The 22,801-nt window shown below is 40.6% G+C and overlaps 1 protein-coding gene across 3 annotated transcripts in view; it reads left to right on the top strand.

Moving 5' to 3' along the window:
- Cacnb2 (calcium channel, voltage-dependent, beta 2 subunit) overlaps nt 1-22,801 on the top strand; it is a 300,754-nt gene that overhangs the window by 190,183 nt on the left and 87,770 nt on the right. Inside the window, exons 1-2 of one of the 3 annotated variants that reach the window (XM_013014703.1) lie at nt 6,242-6,659; nt 7,527-7,646. In XM_013014703.1, coding sequence (XP_012870157.1) covers nt 6,591-6,659; nt 7,527-7,646 — 189 coding nt within the window. In that variant the 5' untranslated portion in view covers nt 6,242-6,590. Of the gene's footprint in view, nt 1-6,241; nt 6,660-7,526; nt 7,647-22,801 lie in introns of those variants that run through there. The other 2 variants (XM_013014702.1, XM_013014704.1) reach the window with 2 other exon arrangements.

The following is a 22,801-nucleotide window of genomic DNA, read 5'->3' as shown; positions in this document are numbered from 1 at the left end:
GAGAGAGAGAGAGAGAGAGAGGGAGAGAGAGAGAAAGAGAGACAGAGAAAGAGAGACAGAGAAAGAGAGACAGAGAAAGAGAGAAACTGAGAGACCAAGAAAACTTAAGGGGAAACAAAGGAGGAGGCAAAAATGCTTGATAAGAAATGTACTCATTATCTTGCCCATGTAATTGTAACTCCTTCTGTACAGTGTTTTCACAATTAAAAAAAAGAATAATGGAAACATTAGCTGTATATACAGATAAGTTCCAGTTTTTATCTTAGGAATTGATGCATTCATGGGACTTAAATTCAAATTCATATTGCTAAAATTTTGTATATACATATATGTATATATGGAATATCTATGTATCTTCAGTCAGATACCTTCTCTGCCTCAGTCTTCATATTAGTAAAAATTCACTGCAGAAATGGGTAATGCTTGTGATCCAGCATAGTTCCTGACATGGGGTAAGCTTTCATTAAAAATGAAACTATTGGTGGGGTGCTGGTGGCTCACACCTGTAATCCTAGCTACTCAGGAGGCTGAGATCTGGGGATCACAGTTTGAAGCCAGTCCAAGCAGGAAAGTCTATAAGATTCTTGGCTACTATTACTTATCTCCTACCTTCGGGGATGGGGAAGGGAAGAAAAGCTGGAAGCAGAGCTGTGGCCCAAGAGGTAAACTCCTAGGCTTGGGGTTCAAGCCCCAAGATCCCCCCTCCTACCCCCGCCCCACACACATAACACAAAAATTTAACAGTTTCTGTTTATTGTATATCAATCCCAATTATGCTAAGGTGACTGTCCTAAGTATTAACATTATGTAAGTCAATCTTAAAAAAAAAAAAAAAAAACAAGAAAAAGAAAGACAGTTGAGTTAGAAGGACGAAAATCCAAAAATTCTGTTTAAATATCTGAAGACACCATCTTTCCAATTTTGTAGAGTTTTCTGACAGCTACTCTTTAAGAGAGGCAAAATTATCTTACAGATAATCCCATCTAAATGCAGGATTCTCCATTTCCAGGAGCTGAGAATGTATGTACATGTAACAAATGAGAGAGAGAGAGAGACAGAGACAGAGAGAAAATAAATCGGCCTTCCTGAAAAGTAGTTACTCTCTTTTGTCAGTCATAGCTGACTTGTCCTCAGGGCCTTAGCATATTCTGTGCACCTCTCTCTTCCCTGAATGTTTCATTATAAGCGTTTTCCCATTTGTTCTTCTGGTTTTGTCTTACTGTCATCTCTGAAATGCTATTTTTCCCAACGTCATTCTATTATCTCAATCTTTCTCATTTTCTTCCACAGCAAATATTTTTCCTCTAGCTTGTAAAAAAATAGAATCCTCCACTACAATATCAAGTTGATTGAAAGGAAATATCCTTTTTTTTTGGCCTGTACCTGGGCTTCAACTTAGGACTCTGCTCTCAGCTTGCTTATTCACAACTGGGCCCTACAACTGGAGCCATGATCCATACCTCCACTCTGACTTTTTGAAGATAAGAGTTTCAGACGTTTCTGCTCAGGCTGGATTTGAACATCAATTCTACATGTCTCAGTCTCTTGAGTAGCTAGCATTACAGACATGTGCCTGGAAAATCTTATTCTTTTTTATAGCCGTAATTCTAGCTTTTACCTTATAGTAGTATCACTGAGAATTTCAAAGTAATCAGTGCTCAAGAAAAAGTATTTCCCAGTATTTGCCTTATAGTTGTATCACTGAGAATGTGAAAGTAATCTGTGCTTAATAAATGTATGTGGTTTGGGCAGGCAGGTAGGATTTCTTTTTAACTTAGAAAATTTGATCATTTCGTTACTGTCTAGTATAGCTACACAAAGCTTACAGATTTTCCTAGTCTCTGATCCAGTGAAAACTTAATAGTAGGTTTTACATAATCAGAAGTATCACACAGGGCAGACCTTGCAAAGATTCCTGTTCCTTCTGTTATTTTGATATTTAGCCAGGTGATAGCCCAATCACATTTGGGATGTTCATTATAGTGTAATTTTGAGTTATATGAATTACCTCGCAATTGCAAGCTGGAATATTGACTACGTAAGAAAATATTAAATATATAAAGCTTAAATTTATCTCAATACATTGCGTCATTTTGGCCTTTGCAGGCTAGATGTCTCCTTATCAGCGAATCATTTATGGTTTTGCCTATGAAGAAATTAAAACTAATCAATTGTTTTAATTGATACCAATTCCCATTTCTTAGGAGAAAGCTAGGACACTTCAAAGTACAAAAGTTAATTCTTCTGAGCAACAAGAAAATGGTTATATATTTAAACAAATGATGATCTCCATCTACCTCCAGACAGTACAAGATAGAACCTTTCCCCTTGGTCCTTGTCTTTTTCTATTTATTCTTTAAAAAATAAATGTGGGCCTGACCAGGAGGGCGTGCCTGTCTCCTGGGAGAGCCATGGAAAATATCGGGGTTGATTTGGCATTTGGGTTGCATAGTCCTATGTATGAGGAGGTGATTTGAGAGATGGTATAGAGGACATAGTTTCATCAAGAATCAGAATTCTGGAGTTGGAGGCATGGCTCAGTTGGTAGGAGCCAGCAGGTATGGAGTTCAAGTCCTAGTCTCAGGCAAAAAAGAAAAAAAAAAAGAATCTACATCCTTGGTATATTATGACAAAATGGTTATGCAGAAGAGCATTGCTTTACTTTTCATATGAAGATTCCAACAGAACTCAATGACACACATGCCACTCTGATATAGGCTTACAACTCTTACCATTTTGAATTTAAAAGAAAAAATACCTTGGTGTCGCTGTATTTGATTCCAGTGCCCTGCTTCTTGTACATACATTTTTCTAATTTGGGGAGGGGAAGAGAAATAACAAAATGGTGAAACAAGGATACAGGTTGACCCACTGTAACAATGAGATGTACAAGATACTATGTTGAAAATGAACTTTACAACTTGTGGGGGGAGGGGGGAAAGGGAGGAGGTGGGGAAGTAAGGGGTGATAGGGGAAAAACAAAGGATAGGGTAACAATGCTCAATAGGAAATGTACTTGTTACCTTACTCATGTAACTGTAACCCCTCTGTACAATATCTTTAAAAAATATTAAAAAATACAAGAAGGATCAAGAAAATGAGTGCTGGAAATATAGAAGACTAGAAACAGCTGGGTGCCAGAGGCTCACACCTACAATCCTAGCTACTCAGGAGGTTGAAATGTGAGGATTGAGGTTTGAAACCAGGAAAGTCTCTTATCTCTAATAAACTACTCTGAAAAAGCTGGAAGTGGTGTCGTGGCCCAAGTGGTAGAGCACTAGCCTTGAGCAAAAGAGCTCAGGGACAACATCCAAGCCCCAGGACTGGCAAAAAAAAAAAAAGAATAGAAACAGTGGAGTACAATATCAAAAGAAAAAGAAAGCAAACTTACTTTGCAAATACAAGTAAAAAGTATAAAAAGCAAAGAAAGGGTGATGATTTCTTATGCAAATATTTGGTCCAAAAGTGGAGAAAGAACTGGAAAGTAGAGAAAAGCCTGGGTGAATCTGAGGTTAAGCAAAGGACACATATGTAGCATAAGTTCTAAGGATTGGAAGAAAAGAGAAGGTCTAGAATAAACTGGGGGGGGGGGGCATTAGGCTCCAGTTGTCCTTGGGAATTTGCAGTGAGGAATGTGACTATTATCCTGTAGAAGAGGAAATAGGCCTGGCTGAAAATGGGATGTGACTACCAGGACAGATATTGTAAAAGATGAAATAATCACATTATAGGCACTGGAGAGCTTCAGGGTACATCTTGTAATGAACTTGCTCAGGAGTTATGAAAATGACTGCCAGATGTTCCTCACTCAAGACAACTTGAGGCACGATGACCCAGAAAGTCCATATGGTAGCAAAGGCAAACGCTTAATTAGATGTAGCACTTCTAACTGCACAAATCCATACTCCCAAAGGGAAAGAGGTTAATTGTAATGCATATATTTAGAGGGTGACTTTCCCAATGCAGCAGCCACAAGAGAGGCTAAAACAGGCTTCTCTTGTAACAGTGACTGTCTTTGTGATGGTTAGTTGTATGGAGTATTTTTAAGTTCACTCTGAAAAATACATTCAATTTTTTTATATACTGCTATAGAGGCAAGGAATGAACCTGGGTCCTTCCGTAAGCTAATAGGAAAGCTCACTTGCATAATTGTATCATTTACCAGAAAAATGATGGTAGTAAGTTGTGGCAGATATTCAAAACATCCTCAGTAAAACTTGGTGAAGACCTTTTCTTTAATGCTTAATTTTAATTTGATTTTATTTTTTGCCAGTCGTGGAACTTGAACTCAGGGCCTGAGCACTGTCCCTGAGCTTCTTTTGCTCATGGCTAGCACTTTACCACTCTACCTCAGCACTACTTCTCACTTTTTCTGTTTATGTGGTACTGAGAAATTGAACCCAGGGCTCCACACATGGCTAGGCAAGCACTCTACCCCTAAGCCACATTCCCAGCCATAATGCTTAAATTTTAAACCTGGAAATTGGTGTCAACAGGATCATGCAAAGTCAAAGTTACATCTGATTATTAGTCAAGGGTTTAAAATTTTTTACTTAAAAGGGAATGAGATCACACTGTGTGTGTGTGTGTTACCTTCTTCCTCTCCTTATGCACTTCTTGAAATAATGGGTTCCTGAATGACACAAACTTTGTACCTTAGCAGAGAAATGACCCAAACCTTTAACTGGTGACTGGCAAGATGGGTAGTCATGGGGACTGTGACCCAATATAGAGTCAAATTGTGCTTCTTAGTCATTTTGTAGTATGTTGTTGTTACTATGAGAAGTTCCTGGGAAGATTAGACTTCACCTGCCATTTAAGTCAGTGTGGAAAGACTCATTTGTTCCTTGTATATTGTGTTTGAACACATTTTGTGATGCATTTCTATATTCATGCACTTTATAACAATAGACATCAAATTATTGATTTATATAATAATGTGGAATTGAGGTAATAATGTGGAATTGAGGTAATAATGTGGAATTGAGGTACAAACTTTGGCTTTTATTCTGAAACCCTTATTCTGAATTTTTTCTAGCATTTAGATCATGACGATTGATATTAGCCCAGAATACGAAGGAGGTCAGAAAGAATATAAGATTCTTTCTCCCTTCCCCCCCTCTATTTTTCTTCTCTCCTTCCTTCTCTTTCTGTCTGCATGTCTTTTTTCTTTTTCTCTCCTTCTCTTTAGTTTTTTTACTTTTTATTTTCTTCTCTAGTTCTTTCTCAATCTCCTTTTCTCTTCAGATTTAACACATTTCTTTTACTTGCATGAGAATTTACAGTGACCTCTTGTCACAGTCATAAATATGCAGTCCATATTAGAATTTTCTTTAAAAAAATTCTCTGTGTATACTTGTTCATAAATAAGTCTTAAGGTAATTCAGTTTGCACAGGAAATGAATAATGCTGGTATGTTTCTTTCTCAAACCTCAGTTCCCTTATCCACAAGGAGAATTTGGACTCAATTACTGTATTCTGTGACTGTTAACACAAGCTACTAAATCACCTAAGCCTTGAAATTTCTTCTGAAGTATTGCTGTAACAACTCAGTTATTTATTCCAGTGGCTTGTTTCGAATGGTAGTTTCTCAGTTGGAGAAGCAGTCCAAAGTCATTTTGAGCTCCGTTAAACTCTTTGCTTTATAGAGCTGTGATTACTTTGGTGTCCTAATTAAATGGCCAGATCTCACTGTTACATCTTGCTGAAGAAGTCACAAAGCAATAAAAAGCAGTATTAGGGTGATGGATGAGCAGGGCTTGTTTATTTTGCCATCTAATATTGTCTATAGTGTTTAGGACAGGCAAATCGCCTTCATGGCACAGGGTATACTTTCTGTAACAGGTAATGAGAAAAAAGATTATTAAATGAAGAGTGCATGCTTGGATTTTGAGAGCAGCCTCCCAGTGAAACAGAAATTCGATCAACATTCCATGTTCTCTGTTACTATAGAAGCAGAGACTCTCCCAGCTGTTTACACTTTTGATGTAAAATGGCAATTTGACATAGACGAACAGTATGATGTGAGCATTTGCGTAAAAGGGCTACATGTGGAGCATGCCCAGTTCCTGGGGAGTAAGTCCTCCTCCTCCTTCCTCTCTCCCTCCTCCACCCTCCCCCTCCAGATCTCTAAAGATAAGGCTTGAACTTTGCACTTGCAAATACCGCTGCCTATATTTTCTGCACTTCTGCTTTTTTAAAGATCTCCTCACAATTCATTTCCGACAAGAATCCAGGAGATGGGAAGAGAATGTTCAAGGAAATAAGGTGCATTAAGTTTAGAACGAGTTGATACCGGTCTTTGAATGCACTTGAGGTGTTCTTTATTTTGAAAGCATTCCAGGGTGTGCTGCTTTTTTTTTTTTTTTCCTCTCCCCCACCCCTTTTCTCCTTGGAATGGGAAAATAAGAATCTGCCTGGATGAGAGGCTTCTGGGGCAAGAATTGAACACCGGGGAGGCAGCAGGGGACAGAAGAGGGGCTTGCCTGGAGCATGGATGGGAAAGGTGCTGGCATTCTCCAGGGCTCGGTTCAAGCTGAGAATCTGTGCCCGGGGCTGCAGCTGCGGATGAGAAAGGCGCTGTCTGGCTAATGAAGGCCACCTGGATCAGATTTCTGAAAAGAGCCAAGGGAGGAAGGCTGAGGAATTCTGAGATCTGTGTAAGTGCAAAGGGCTTCCATTCCCGGAGACGTGGTTTGCTTTTGCTTTGCTGTTGTTGCAGTGTGTGCTGATGGAGAGGGTGGTTTGTTTTAGTTAATATCCTCCTGATTGTAAGGCAGTGAGAGAGAGAGAGAGATTCCTATAATTTTTTTCCCCCAGTTCCTTCTGCATTGTGATTTCTTGCCAAATGAGATCGCTCACGCAGGTGTTTGCTGTAGGCTGCTCTGGTTAAATATCCATGCACAGGTATTTTTAAATGTGTTGCTCAAAGACGGGAATGGAGCTGGCTGCTAGCGCCTTACAGTGCGGTGGGAGAAGGTAGCAGGTGGAGAAAAAGGTAAGGAAGGATTATTGTGATTATGGGGAGGGATGATCACAGCAGTGACATTTTTGCAGAGTTCAAATTGCTAACCCCTCACAGCCCCGCTTCTGTGTGCATTTTGGTAGGTTGGTGTGTCTTTCCTGTGGTCCATACTTGCTTTAGAATGGAGATTGTTTCTGAGACTATCCTTGAAAGCCATCTGTGCCCTTCAGCTTGTTCAGCATTGCAGTACCAAGCTGATTGCATTCTAAAACACTTGTTCTGCGTTCCCGTTTGTCTCGTTGTCTTGGAAGAGAAACCTTGGGCAGGAATGAGAACTTGGTAGGTTCAGCTACCCTAGGGAATGGCCTTCAAGGCAAACAAAGAAAGCAGGTTTTGGTAAGTGGGTCACTGCAAAAATAAATCAATAAATAAATAATCCATTTTGTCTCTTTTCAGGAATTGATAGAACAATCCAGGAAGCAAGTTGCCAGGCCAATGAGAGTTTTCCGAGGCACACATCATGGATTGAGTTTGTATTGAACTATATGTTTTTCCTCTGCAGGGTTCGGCAGACTCCTACACCAGCCGTCCATCCGATTCAGATGTGTCTCTGGAGGAGGACCGTGAGGCAGTGCGCAGAGAGGCAGAGCGGCAGGCCCAGGCCCAGTTGGAAAAGGCAAAGGTAAGCCCTTTTCTGGCTTCCCAGGGCCTTTCTTTGAGAGGCAGGTGGGGCTGGGCTGGCGATGGGCTACCTGTGGAAGTGTCTCCTGAAGCTTGGATTTTGCTCTGTCAGAGCCGAGCATTACCTGGTTTCAAAAGGTACAGTGAATAGAATCGTTTCTTCCAGTGGCTTAAAATAAAAAAGGAAGTGTAGTGTGTAACCATGGATTTTTACTTTTATGCTCTTTCATAATCTAGGCAGCTTCTTTCCAAGGGCAGCTGGTTTATTTAGACCAGACAAAAGGATCTCTTAAGTATACAAAAAGAAAAGCTACATCTCATATCAAAATATTTATTTCATTTTCCTAGTTAACCCTGTTTTAAAAAAAATAACCCACCAAATTTCCTATAAACTAATGTTTATTTTCTTAGCCTTCAACAGTCTTTTCCTACAAATTTAACCCCATTACGTATTTTTTAATGGTTTCTTTTAAATTAAAAAAAATAAGTATATGTTGTAACAATGGATTTTATTTTATTTATTTTTTTGTTGGTCACGGGGCTTGAACTCTGGGCCTGGGCACTGCCCCTCAGCTCTTCAGCTCAAGGCTAGTACTCTACCACTTGAGCTACAGTGCTGCTTCTGGTTTTCTGGTGGTTTATTGGCGATAGGAGTCTCATGGACTTTCCTGCCTGGGCTGGCTTTGAACCTGGATCCTCAGATCTCAGCCTCCTGAATAGCTAGGATTACAGGCGTGAGCCACCGGCGCCCAGCAACAATGGATTTTATTAATCCTTAAAAAGTCCCTCCCCTTGGAATTGTTTCTTCTTTATGGAATTATACTAAAGTGAGGAAAGGAAAAGGAAACTGGAAACTAGATAGGAAGTTGAGGAAGAATTTATTTCAGGCTGAATTTCATTTCATTATGAAATGATGATTTAAGTCATGCATCCACTTGAATGTAAACTATTTCTAAAGAGTAGATGATTGTCCACATTTAAGGGACCTGAGTTTGTCAAACTACGGCTTTGGAATTGAGTTAAGTGGTATGTTGATCTTATTAGAAAAATTAAGGTAGTATTACAAGGTCCCTGTTAGCTGTTGCATCTCTGAGTGAAATCTGTGTGGGTTGCTATGGGAATCCTGCCTTGGAATTTGGTATCAAAAGCTTGGATAGCCTTTATACAACACTCATGACCCCTCGGCCCAGACCTTGACTTCTCAAAAGCACAACACTGCTGTCCATCAAGACAATCATCTCACTTCGGCTGGTGGGAAAATCTCCAGGTCTGACAGTCTTAACTGGGGACAACGGTGACAGTGGGTACAGGCCAGGCCAGGTGGGATTCTGCTGCTTTCAAAACCATCCACCTGCCAAAAATCATCATTCCAAACACTGAAAGTGCAGATCAATCACATTAACTAATGAGTCTAGTAAAGGGAATCGCCCCAGATTTGTACAGGAGAAAGTGCGTTTTCTAACTGAGAATGCAAAATTCTGCTAACTTGAAGGGGTGGATGGGGATACAAGAGTGGGGGGGAGGATGGAAGGGGTGCATTGCCAAGATGCTTTGTGCTCACAAACTGATGTGTTAAATTGAAGCCCCTTTTTGCAACATGTAAAGATGAGAGAGAATGGGGGGGCGGGGAGAGAAAGAGAGGGAGGGAGAGAAAGAATGAATGAAAATCCTATATTCCGTATTTTATACCTGGATGTAAAGAAAAGTCATGGGGAAAAAAATAGCAGCTTGTATTCCAGAAATACGATTGTTCTATTTGTAGCTAATTTATTCATGTGATTCTCACCCAAATCAAACAGTTGCTTCAATTCCTATCTTGTCATCATGTAACCCAGTGTGTTAAAGATTTGCTTTTCCAATCTTCAGTTATTTAAATGGAGCATCCCCTCCCCCCCACCATGATAGTGTGCTCTAATTCATGGATTAAGTGGCATAACTTGAGAGAACTTTTAAATCTTGCAACCTAGTGTGGCTTAAAATGTTGTTCCTAAACCAGACCATGCTGCCTTAAAAGCTTACAGATAGGGATGGGAAGGTGGCTCAGTGGTAGAGTGCTTGCCTTGCATGCATGAGATCCTGGGTTTGATTCCTCAGCACCACCTAAGCAGAAAAAAACCAGAAGTAGTGTTGTGGCTCAAGTGGTAGAGAGCTAGCCTTGAGCTGAAGAGCTGAGGGACAGTGCCCAGGCCCAGAGTATTTTGCCTTCACTTAAAATTTTCCTCTTGCTCACTCATGTTCTATGTAATTTGCATCTGTAAAGTTTTTTTTTTTTTTTTTCCGGTCAGTTGTAGGGCCTGAACTCAGGGCCTGGGCACTGTCCCTGAGTTTTTGTTTGCTCAAGGCTGGTGCTCTATCACTTGAGCCATAGCTCCACCTTTGGGGGACATTCATTTTGTTTTTTAATTGGGTCATTGCCTTAAACTTTTGATGTATGCAAATGAGTATGTGAGGATTTGAATATGATATGCAAGAAGATAAAGGATTAAGATTTAAGTTATTTTATGTTAAAATTATGACTTAGTAGAGATGGCTTATTCCAATATTTTGAGGAAAAATACAAAAGAAGGGTTTTAGATGTCTAGTTCTTCATTAGGTTGAATTAATCTGTTCTCCTTTGACAGAATGTCATCAGACATCTGTTGTTACTGGGACCTATTTCAAAACAAAACCTTGAGGTTTAAAAACAGGAATTCATTGCTTAAATAGTTTAATCAATTTGTATTTCCATTTGGGAATAATCAAATGTTTCCTACAGTACAAAATACTGTACAGTACAAAGACGTTATAAGTTAGTGTTTTTACTCACCCTAAAGATCCAGTGTCATGAGTCTGTGCAAACACCTGGTAGAGACTGCAGCTGTGATTTGCGGTTCTGATCTCATAGAAAGATGAACTCCATTATCCATTAATTGCCTTAATAATAGCTCTATGAAATAAGGTAATTGGCAAGTAGAGAAACTAGAGACACTCACTGCCTTTTGAAATTAAATGACCTACAAAAGGTTATATAACAAGGCACACTGTGCTGCCAGTAAACCCCCAGAACTCTTCACTACCACTTTGCTACGGCCTCTCTTAAACTGGTACAATGAAGAGAGTTCAGAGGCAATATAGAGGCAAATAATCAACTGGTATGACCTTGTTTGTGAACTTGGCATTTTCTGATCTCATATATGTATCCTGATCTGGTTCAGTGTGGAAAACCTAGACACCATCCTTCCTTAACATTGTGTCCTGTGATATTACTTGAAAGTTTTATGAAATTCATTTATGCCCACAATGATCTTTTTGGTAAACGCAACTGTATCTCAATAAACTCTCTCCTTTCACAGTGGGTAGGGCAGTGGTTTTTTTCATGTGTTCATGGCTATGCAACCATGTCTGGTCAAATTTTGTTGTTGTTGTTATTATTCCCTGGAGAAATCCCAACTCCATGGAAAATGGTTATTCTCCCTACTTATCTCCATCAACCCTAGAAACCCGCTGGTCACCTTCTTTAGATTTTTCTCTTCTAGACATTGCATTTATTAAAAAGAACCATAACGTAGTTGGGTCCTCTGTGAGTATTGTCTAAATCCCTTTTTTGTTTCAGTTGTGGCAGTACTAAGGTTTGAGTTCCGTTCTTGCCAGGCAAGCTCTACCACTTGAGCCAGAATCCCAATCCTCTTTGTTTGGGTTATCTTTTAACATAGAGTCTCCCTATCTGGTCTTGCCAGCTTAAACTGTGATTCGCCTATTTATTTCCCATGCTATTGGAATAACAGGTGTGTGTGACTGTGCTTCCCTAGTATGCATCATTCCATCACCTAGAGCCTTTGAGATGGAGTCTCAGGAATTTTGCTGTCATTGACTTAGCCTGCCTTTGATGGTGATGTCCCTATCTGTGTCTCCCAATTAGCTAGGATTACAAGTGTAGGCCTCTGTACCTGGTAGTTATACATTTTTTATGTTTATGCTACATTATGTATCAGAAAGTACATTTTTTACTGCCCAGTAATATTCCATTGTTTATATATTCCATATTCTATTTATTCTATTTATTTATATAGTTGCCAGTTGGTGGACATTGGAGTGATTTCTATATTTTAGGTATTGTGGGTAGTGTTCTTATCTGCATTTATATAGAAGTTTGTTTGCATATGTTCTGATTTCTCATGTGCAAATATGTAGAACTGAAATTAGAAAATCAAATGATCACCTTGTATTTTAATTGTAAATACAATTTTCTTTATGCCCTTCTCAAAAATGTGCCTTTCTTTCTATTTTATATTCAGAGGTTGTGAGATGGGAAATCTACATACAGAGATAAAATGGGTTGTGTACTGTTTTTAGTAGAATTGATTGTTAAATATTTGTGTGTGTATGTGTGTGTGTGTGCTTGTACATGCACATGCACGTGTAATCCAGTCCTGGGGCTTGAACTCTGGGCCTTCTTGCTGTCCCTAAGCTTTTTTGCTCAAGACTAGCACTCTACCACTGGAGCCACAACTCCACTTCCAGGTTTTTATTTTGGTAGTTAATTAGAGATAAGAATCTTGTGGACTTTCCATGATTCTCAGGTCTCAGCCTCTTAAGTGGCTAAGATTACAGCCATGAGCCACCAACCCCTGGCTGATTGTTGTATTTTAAGCCTTTTTTTCAATCATTGAATATCTAGTATACTAAAGACATTGTACTTACTATAGTTGGAATGTGGTAAGGTCAGACAAAAATTAGAAAGCAGTATAAGTGAAGGAAGTGAAGGTTGGAAAGTGAAGGCCAAGAAGTGAAATCAGTGGAAGTGGGGGCCAGGGTAAGAAAACATGGCACTTTCCAGAAGAAAAAAAATAAAGGTTAATTTTTAAGAGCTTGCCAGCTAGATAGTCTACCTTCACATTCAACTAAGACTTTAGATGGATGAAATTTGGAAGAGCAAAAACCATTCCCTAAGATTTGAAATAGGATGACTTTTTAAAATATTATTCATATTATTAGAAAGGTGCTGTACAGAGAAGCTACAGTTCCAAAAGTCAGGCAATGAGTACATTTCTTGGGGGCAATGTGACCCCTTCCCTTGCTCTCAGCGTCCCCGCCCCCACCCTGACCCCATAGGGTAACTTGTGGTTTTCTAGTTTTTAGCACTGTGCCTTTGAGTGTGAGTTTGGTATTTGTAATTCTAACAGTTTGAACATTCTTCCTCCTTTGGTATTTTGGCATGGTTATGGCTTGTGGATCTTTTTGTTTATTATGTGCTTGGCTTCCTACTTCCTTTCCATTGAGAAGGACCATTTCCATTCTAGAAATCATCTTTTGCTTTGTTAATTTCTTCTTCTGTATTGTCTTTGTTCTTCTTATTTTCACCTTTATCAGGTATTTGAATAGAGCCTGAACTCTGGCCCTGGGCTCTGCCCCTCAGCTCTTCAGCTCAAGGCTAGCACTCTACCACTTGAGCCATAGCTCCACTTCTGGCTTTTTCTGCTTAGGTGGTGCTGAGGAATCAAAGCAGGGCCTCATGCATGCAAGGCAAGCACTCTACCACTGAGCCACCTTCCCAGCCCCTGCAGTTGTTTTTCTTTTCCATCTTCTTGTTTTGAGGGTTATTTTTCCTACTTCTCTTTTGACCAAGCTACTAAAATTTTTAGTTTTTGTCAAAAAGCCTAACTTTTAAGAGCTAGAAAAAATACTGGTTTAGGGGCTGGGAAGGTGGCTCAGTGGTAGAGCACTTGCCTTGCATGCCTGAGGCCCTGGGTTCGATTCCTCAGCACCACATATGCAAAAGGAAAAAAAGCCAGAAGTGGCACTGTGGTTCAAGTGGTAGAGCACTAGCCTTGAGCTGAAGAGCTGAGGGACAGCGCCCAGGTCCAGAGTTCAGGCCCCACGACCAGACCCAAAAAATAATAAATAAATAAATAAATACTGGCTTAATATGTTAGCTCATTTCCAGAAGTCTGGATGTGCTAAGTGTTCAAAGACACATTAGCTTAGGTTGCATTTTCCTCTTTGCAGGTCCTGGAGGGCCTTGGAGCTGCTAGGTATCTGCATTAGTACCTGCACATAGACAGTAATTATCATGGCAATAGTCATAACTTCTGATGCCTAATGACTATACATCGTAGATCATTTAAAAATAAGTAGGGCAGAATCCTCATAAGAAAAAGGTCCTTTAAATCCTGCAGAAGGGCGAAAGTCTTCAGGTGGTCACATAGCATTCAGGTGCTGGCTCTTTCTCAGGCTGCCTTGCGCAGCTGATGTGGGAGGTGGGGGCCTGGCTGGTCTGAGATGGCTTCCGGCAGGTGTGCTTGGCCGGCAGCTGCTCTCTCTGTGGTCCCTCATCTTCCCTGCGGGGGGGGGGGTGAGCGCTTGGTCACATGCTGCTGTGAGGGCTGCACCAAGGGAGAGCAAGCTGAGCTGGTGACAATCAAGTCTCCTCTTTGTCCTTTCTGCATATGGCTAGCCCATCACAGGCTGAGCTCAGAGTGAGTGCACAGCCTGGAGGAGGGGCCAGGGGAAAATGAGGCAGCTCTTTTCTGCTCTGTCACATTCATCATTTCCTTCTTCTGGTGGGTTATTGGAGATAAGAGTCTCACGGACTTGCCTGCCTGACAAGGCTTTGAATGGTGATCCTCAGATCTCAGCCTCCTGAGTAGCTGGGATCGCAGGTGTGCGGCCGGCACCTAGCTGCTGAAGGTGACTTTGGTCTTTGTCTCTTTCCTGATGGCTTCTAGTGACCTTCTAATTGTATAACCCACTGACCTTGAATTACGGTTTCCTTTGACTACAGCCACGCTTTCCTTCTCTAATGAGCTTACGGGTCTTCCAGGAGCTGGCTACAGCATGAAGCCCACCTCTGCTCCCACTCTGGTTATTCCTGTTCGGTCTGCCTTGGTTTAGTTCCCTCCAATGAAAGAAGGAAGTCCATCTAACCAAACACTCAGGCCTTTGGCTTTCTAGCAGTTGGTGCCTTGAGCTGGCTCTTAATTTTTCAGTGAACTCTACAGAGTCCCAGCAGTCCATGGATTGTCAAAAAGGTAGAGGAGCCCCACTCATGCTAGTGATGGGGGCTTCTATGTCACTTTTCTAATGATTAGAGCATTTTACCTCCAGAATAAGATTTGAACCAATGCCCTCTTTTACTGTGACATGCTGCTGTGGCTCCAGCCATCACCACCCACCTCCTTCTTTATTCTGACTCCTTTCCTTTGTGTGTGGACCTCCAGTCCTGTCCTTTGTGACATCTTTTAATTCTGTCACCCATCAGAAGGGAGTTCTCCTTTTCCTTCAAATCCTTTCTTGCCTGAATCTTCCCCTTGAATTAGTTCATCTGCAATATTCCCTAACTTGAATCCTGACTGCAAGGCCCAACCAACATTTTTTTCCCCCACATAGGATAGAACAGGAAATATTTTCCGTACCATAAGTTACATGATCTTCATCACAACTGAACTCGGTCATGGACTCCAATTCATCTCTGTCATAGACTGGCAGCTTGACCTTTGGGTCAATCACATGGAAAGGTCATCTTTGCCCTTTGTAAAATAAAAGACTGCAATGGTAATGGAACAAGCTGACCCCTGTGAAGAATGAGTTTTCTAGAACTTTCTCCCACTGTGCTTGGCCTCAGGGGAGAGGGAAAGGCAATTGGAAGGCATGATTCTTCCCATCCAGGAGCTAAGTGTGTAATGGAGAGAGCTCTATGGAGAGTCAGAAGTGTATTTTCTTTGACTTTAATGTTTTCACTGTTATGTTGCCCCCCATTTTTTCTTTTGTACCAGTCCTGGAGCTTGAACTCAGGCCTGGGGGGCGGTCCCCAAGCTTTTGTGGTCAAGATCAGCCCTCTACCACTTGAGCCGCAGCTCCACTTTGGCCTTTTTGGTGGACAATTGGAGATAAGAGTCATCTGCACTTTCCTGCCTGGGCTGGCTTTGAACTGTGATCCTCCTCTCTCATCTTCCTGAATAACTGGGATTACAGGCATGAGCCACCAGCACCTGGCTGTCACATACTCCTTTTTTTTCTTTCCTCTTCTATAGTTGTTATGGGCTGAGCATCTATTAATTTCTATGCCGTCATGTTGGTTTGGAGCATTGAGTGGCTGCAGATCTGAGTGGGACCTGACATTGCCACTGGTTTGGTCCCTCAGCAGCTGGGTGGTGAGTCACATCGCATCCCCACCTGTGACTCAGATTTGCATCCCATCTCCTTGGCTGGACCATGAACCCCTCGAGCATATAGATAGGCACTGACCTTGGACACACCATATCACACTAACTCCAATCTCTTCCCTAGTTAGCAAGACATGTTAAATACACTCTTGGCTTTTCTCATTGGCTCTTTTCTGAGAAGCATCTGAATACTGGGGAAATAAAATCAGTGGTTGCTTCCTAGTTCTTTAGGGTTGCAGTTATTTTGACAGTCTACTTAAGAGTAGGTTTTAAGGGGCTGGGAAGGCGGCTCAGTGGTAGAGCGCTTGCCTTGTATGCCTGAGGCCCTGGGTTCGATTCCTCAGCACCACATAAGCAAAAAGAAAAAAGCCGGAAGTGGCGCTGTGGCTCAAGTGGTAGAGCGCTAGCCTTGAGCTGAAGAGCTGAGGGACAGCGCCCAGGCCCAGAGTTCAGGCCCCACGACCGGACCCTCCCCCCCCCAAAAAAAGAGTAGGTTTTAAGTTTCTTATGGATGAAAAGTTACACATATTAAAAAAGAACTTAGTGCTTTGTCTGGTTCACCAGGCTCCTCCATGCGTTTATGGGTTTTATTAATGGAAGTTCAAGAGGTCTGGGGCTTGCCCACATTTAAAACTGTACTCCAGAACCCTTATAAGGATTGTTAATATAATACAGGGTTCTGGCTATTTCAAAACTATAAATGGATTGGGGAAAGATTATTAGAAACTTTGTGGCTCCAGTCTTTGTATCTAAAAGAGCTATAACTGAATGACTTTGTTAGATCATTGTAAACACGGCTACAGATGCTCTATGTTTTTCCTTCCTTTTTTCCTTACTCCATATGAACACGAAACAACACAGAGCTCTATGGAGAGTGTAATATCACCAGCCTTTCCTTTCCTTGCTCTACTGAGTGTGTCAGAGCTAAGTAAAAGTTGTTGAAACTGTGACGGTGAGAAATTACTAACTCATTCAGTGATGAGACCTGTTGTGTTATTGAGTAGGCGTTGAAGGAGTGCCATCTCAGATGTTGCTTCCCCCTCCCGACGCTCATGGTCTAATGGTGAGAACAGAAATACGTTTGTCACTGAACTGAGTAATGTGTTACAGCAACTGATACAGGTTATAGCAACTGATACAGTCCAAGAATAGGGAGAGGGTGCAGAGGGCAGTTTGGATTACACAGGGCCCATTGTTGTGCAAATGTCTCTGTAGGGATAGGGTCTTTACTAATGATTAGTCTGCCAGGAATCATGCTCACTGAACCATTCAACAGATGCTGCTATTTACATTGAATTTTGTTTTGAATCTCACTTTATTTTCTGTTTCTCTGTGTGTGTGTGTGTATGTGTGTGTGTGTCCGTGTGTCTGTGTGGCCATGTCCATGTCCATTCTGGGGCTTGACCACAAGACTTGAGCTCTGACCCTTTTTTACCCAAAGCTAGCACTTTGCCACTTGAGCCATTGCTCCACTTCCAGATTTTTGGTGGTTAAAATTGGAGGTGAAAATAATTCCATGGATTTTCCTATCTGGGTTGACTTCAAACCTTGATCCTCAGATCTCAGCCTCTTGAGTAGCTAGGAGTATAGGTGTGATCTACTGGCACCCTGTGTCAATTAATCTTAACATGCAAGTATATCTAAACATGAAAGTCTTGCTTTAACCTTCTAAACCATTTGTAAGTGATTCTGGAATGCCCTTTGTGTTCACCCTGCTACATTCACATCTACAGAATGTTTCCATCTTGAAAAACTGAAACTATGCACCAATCCTAAACAACATTTTCATCTCTTCCAGCCAACCAAAATACTCATTTGTTTCTGCAATTTTGATCCCTAAGGCAGATACTGCCTATTAAGTGAATCATAGCACTGTTTTTCTGTGACTCACTTCATTTGGTGTCCTGAAATCTCATCCGTGTTGTAGGTGTGACAGAATTTCCTTCATTTTATGACTAAATAGCATTCCATTGAATGTGTATACCACATATGCAGTCTATTCATCTTATAAGCCAAGAGGTCATAAATGAAGTTAAGATAAGAGCAAAGGCTGCTTTATATGGGTGCAGAATCAAGCTGCAAACTATGAAATGGGTTCAGTTAAACAGAACCAGTGTTCTGCAGAGAAAATGTAAACTTGGACACCACTGATAAGGAGTGGGTTTGTGCAATTCAGTGTCATTTAGGGAACAGAAGTAGGTTAGAGGAGAGTCCCGCAATTCACTGGAAATGGATTCAAATCAAGGTGGCCAGGAATGCTGTAAGCCAACTGAAGTGTCCAGGCCAAGAGGTATAAAGTATCGGTATTTCTCATACCTTTGGGGTCTTCCTGGATTCCAGAGACGGTTTCTCTGCGGCAGATTTGGCTGATTTTTAGTTGATCCATTTGTCAAGGGACATGGGGTTGTGCCTACCTTGTGGCTCTTGTGAATAATACTGCAAACTCCTTTTTACTTAATATTTAAAAAACCAAAACAAAAAACAAACAAAATGAGCCCTTCACCAGTGGTTCATGTCTGTAATCCTAGCTACTCAGGAGGCTGAGATTTGAGGATCATGGTTCAAAGCCATCTCGAGTGAGAAAGTCCATGAGACTCTTATCTCCAATAAACCACTAGAAAACTGTAAGTGGTGCTTTGGCTCAAGTGGTAGAGCGCTCACCTTGAGTTGAAGAGCTGTGGGACAGTGTCCAGGTCCAGAGTTCAAGCCCCAGGACTGAGAAAACAAAACAAAATAAGCCTCCTGACCAACTTAGAGCTTGTATTTGCAGTGTCACCATGCTTAGCATGGCACTGGGTAACTTTTCTTGCTCCGTGTGACCACTCTGTGACAAAGGAGAGATAGACCATCCTGTTTTCTAGATGAAGAAATGGTAGTAGACTCTGAAGAATTATGCCCAAGGCCCTTGGGCTCTTAAGTGTAGGGCAAACTCCAGGCTTCTCTTTCATAAGCTCTTATTTTTTACCTCCTTTCTTGAAATCAATGGACAAATTATAATCACAATATTACTTTCCCCTCATTTTATGCTGTGGAGGGATTAAAGGAAAAGAAGTATTTGCCTTAAGAGCCAACATAAAGTAAGGCAACCATCAAAACAATTTTGAAAATAAAAATACCACAGTAGAATGAACAAGCAAAATCCTCACCTTTTTTAAAAATCCTGCTTTTTAAGTTGAACTTCTTGTTGTTGTTCTTGTTGGCAGTGGGACTTGAACTCCAAGACTAGGTGCTGTCCCTGAGCTCTCTTTGCTCAACGTTAGTGCTCTAACACTTTGAGCCATAGTGTTATTTCTGGTTATCTGGTGGTTAATTGGAGATAGGAGTCTCATGGACTTTCCTACCTAAGCTGTCTTTGAACCCTGATCCTTGGATCTCAGCCTCCTGAGTAGGTAGGATTACAGGTATGAGTTACCAGCACCCAGCCTTAAGTTTAACTTCAGATTTTTCTGATACATATTTGGAATAAATCCACTTGTATATTTTAACCTTTTTTTGTGGCACTAGGGTTTGAACTCAAGGTCTTATACTTGTTATACAGACACTCTATCACTTGAACCACACCCAGCCCTGTTTTACTTCACTTATTCCTCAGATAGGGTCTTGTGCTTTTGCCTAGACTGTGGTACTCTAGGATTAAACAGGGTCCAATATTTCCATTAAACAAATATGGTTAGTTAAAATTCTTGAATCTAGGAGGGGGAGAAATATGAAAAAAAAGAAATAGAATGCTGAAAAACTAAACTCAGTTATAGAGTATAAAAAAAATTCTCAAATCTAGTAAGTTATATGTTAATAGAAAAATGCCAGTGTATATGCAACTCTATCCCTGGCTAACTGAATATAACATGTGCTTGAAACTACTGTCATGGGTTTCTTCCTGTTGAGAAGTGGAAAATTAATAAAATATCCTGGAAGCAGGGTATATGAAGACCACAGGAGAGAAAAAGTGTGTTTACGAGGGATGAGAGAGAAGACTGGAATTACAATGAAAGTGTTGGAAAAGAAGTTCATTAACTTGTCACCTATTTCTCAAAAGGGAGAAGGTGAAAGGAACAGTCTAAAAATTATAGCAGACAAAAATGTGAAGTTAGATATTCCAGTTAACTAGAGCAAAGTGAGAAGGGATTACAAAAGAAGATAAGGAAACTATTTTTTGTGATGTTTTAAAAGAATATTTGAGGCTTAAAATTTTTTTTTTAACTGAAGCCTGTTTTTAGGAAGGAAGATATATCACATTATCAGTTTTCAAAATCATTTGCATTCCATTGGCTTCCTACCAAGAGTTCTTAGTGCAGGTGTTTATTTGGAAGGATTATCTATCATTGTTTTATTTATTGTTTCAAAAAAGGAAATGCCTACTCTTGAACATTTCATGCCCCAAACCATCTTCCTATTATTTCCCTGGACATGGTGGGAGGTAGACAGAAATGAAGATAAGCTAGTCTTCTTGGCATCCAGTTCCATTCCCTAGATTTTAAACAACTTAATGATTTCCTTGTCCACTTTGAGTAGCTATCATCATCCTTGAATGCAATATTTATTAGACCAACTGTTACCCTAGATTTGAGTCAGCCTGCACTCCTTACAAATGAGAGTTAAGTTACAGGTTCTTTTACAAGGAATCCGGTGTCACACACATACATACACATACACACAGACACACACACACACACACACACACAGAACAAAATTAAAGGGATCCTATACTGTGATAAACAGAACAAGGAATGTCACTGTAGCCCAGTTAGACATAGTACCACTTGCTCCTCCTCTGAGCGTATGATGACTTGCTTATTCTTGTCAAGCAAGTAACTCACCATATTACATATACATAAATTACAGTACAGACATCTTTTGAATAAGACCTCCATATGCCCTCCATTGATGCCTTGTTTGCTCAACATACTTATAAAGTCACCCATCTATATGTGAGGAGCCAGGGGACTATAGAATGACTAAGCCTTGGTCCCTGATCGAAGAAGATAATTTGGATAGTAACTATGGCTATACAGGACCATCCTCATCAATTCCTCACTTTTAAATGAGACTTAGTAGGAGATATGTGGAAGTCCATGTGACATGGCAACCAAAGATGAAGGCTGAGCAGTCGCCATAAGTTTTGGTGTCCTTTTTAGCCAATGATCAGCCTCTGAGTTGACATTCCGGCTGTGGTGGTTGAGTGAACATCTTCTTATCTAAATGATTCAAAATTCAGACAAAGGAATACATTCAAAGCTTAGGTGTTATTTAAGCTGACTGCATGGATAAATGTATTCTCTGGTATTGTTGGCCACAAAACCAAGATTGTTCTTTGAGCATGAGTGTGTATATCAATCAACCAAGGAACAGAACCAATGGGAATGACAGAAATCTCTATCTCTATCTATCTCTATGTATATCTATCTATCTATGAGACAAGAGGGGGGGAAGTATTCTGAGAGATTGAAAAATACCATGATTTTCCACTTGTTAGCTGGGGATGAAAGACAACTTGTTGCACAATCTCCATTAGAGTTCAAAGGCCAAAAATCCCACCTAATAACAAAAATCCAAATCTAAGCATAGAAGTCCTGTGTCGTAACTACCTTCTATAAGGCAGGTCAGATTTTTTTAAAGGCCAAATCTTTCCTCTACTTTTTTTTCTGTCCCAAGATCTCAACTGATTGAATGATCCAAATCCACCAAGGGAAGGGCATTGTACTTTACTGAGTCTACCAGTTCAAATCGAGTACATTTATCTGAATCACCCACACAATTATAGCCAGAAATCTTGTTTAATCTGGGAGCCTAGGAGTCCAATCAAGTTAGCCCCAATTTAACAATCACAGTTGTCTAATTGAGGTTTCACCTGTAACCATATAAACTTTTTCAATGTAGAGTTTAGTTGGTATTTAAGTCTGATTTTATATGTAGGAGTTTAAGTTGTATTAAATACAAGAACCGACAGCAGTCTTCTACGTTAAAATGTATATTTCAAAGTGATACTTTACCCTGAATGTTGTAAGAATTAAAGCTCGACAAAAATAAACCATTCAATATTATATTTTTGACAAATACTTTGGTACAAATACAAAAGCAGGAATTGAACCATATTCAAACTAATGTTTGAATATTTTTCTTTGAGACATTTGTATGTGTGTAAAATGTCAAAGGCTATCAACCTTTGACTTTGGCCCAAGAGAAACTCTTTAACTCCAGTTAAAAAAAAAATCTTGTAATTGTAGCCCTTGACATAATATTTACATTTCCCTAAAATACATGTGCTGTTTCCTTGACTGAAAAATGTTTATATTAATAGCTCACAACATGCCACCTTTTCATAAAAGATTGGGGTTTTTTTTGGTGGTGGTTCTGGCATTTGAACTGAGGGCCTCCTGTTTGCTAAGTAAACCTTCTATCACTTGAACCACTGAGCCAACCCATAACTGTAGTTCTTTATCTTTTCTCTGAATCTTGGATGCCTTTGAATATATGATAAAAACCTGGAGACCTTCTCCAGAGATATGGTCAACTTAAATCCCCAGAGCTTGGTTATATGTGAGGGTCCTCACAGATCCCATAAAAATACATGAGAGCTGGGCACTGGAGGCTCATGCCTGTAATCCTAGCTACTCAGGAGGTTGAGATCTGACTACCAAGTTTTGAACCAGCTGGAAATGGAGCTGTAACTCAAGTGACAGAGCACCAGCCTTGAGGGAAAAAGCAAAGGGACAGCCACCTGGTGCTCTGAGTTCAAGCCCCAGTATATTCTCTCTCCCTCTCTCTCTCTCTTTCTTTCCCTCTCTCCTCCTCTCTCCCTCTCTCCTTCTTTCTCTCTCTCTCTCTCTCTCTCTCTCTCTCCCTCTCCCACACACAGACACAGAGAAGAGAGAGTGAGACCTTCTTCCTCTACATAAAACGGTTGAGGCTGGCTAGGCACCGGTGGCTCAAGCCTGTAATTCTAGCTATTCAGGAGGCTGAGATCTGAGGATCACAGTTCAAAGCCAGTCTGGGCAGGAAAATCCATGAGACTCTT

The sequence above is a fragment of the Dipodomys ordii genome, unplaced genomic scaffold (genome assembly GCF_000151885.1).
Source record: "Dipodomys ordii isolate 6190 unplaced genomic scaffold, Dord_2.0 Scaffold24, whole genome shotgun sequence".
NCBI classification, from domain to species: domain Eukaryota; kingdom Metazoa; phylum Chordata; class Mammalia; order Rodentia; family Heteromyidae; genus Dipodomys; species Dipodomys ordii.
The sequence above is the reverse complement of the archived record's forward strand: the minus strand, read 5'-3'. Positions and strand labels throughout refer to the sequence as shown.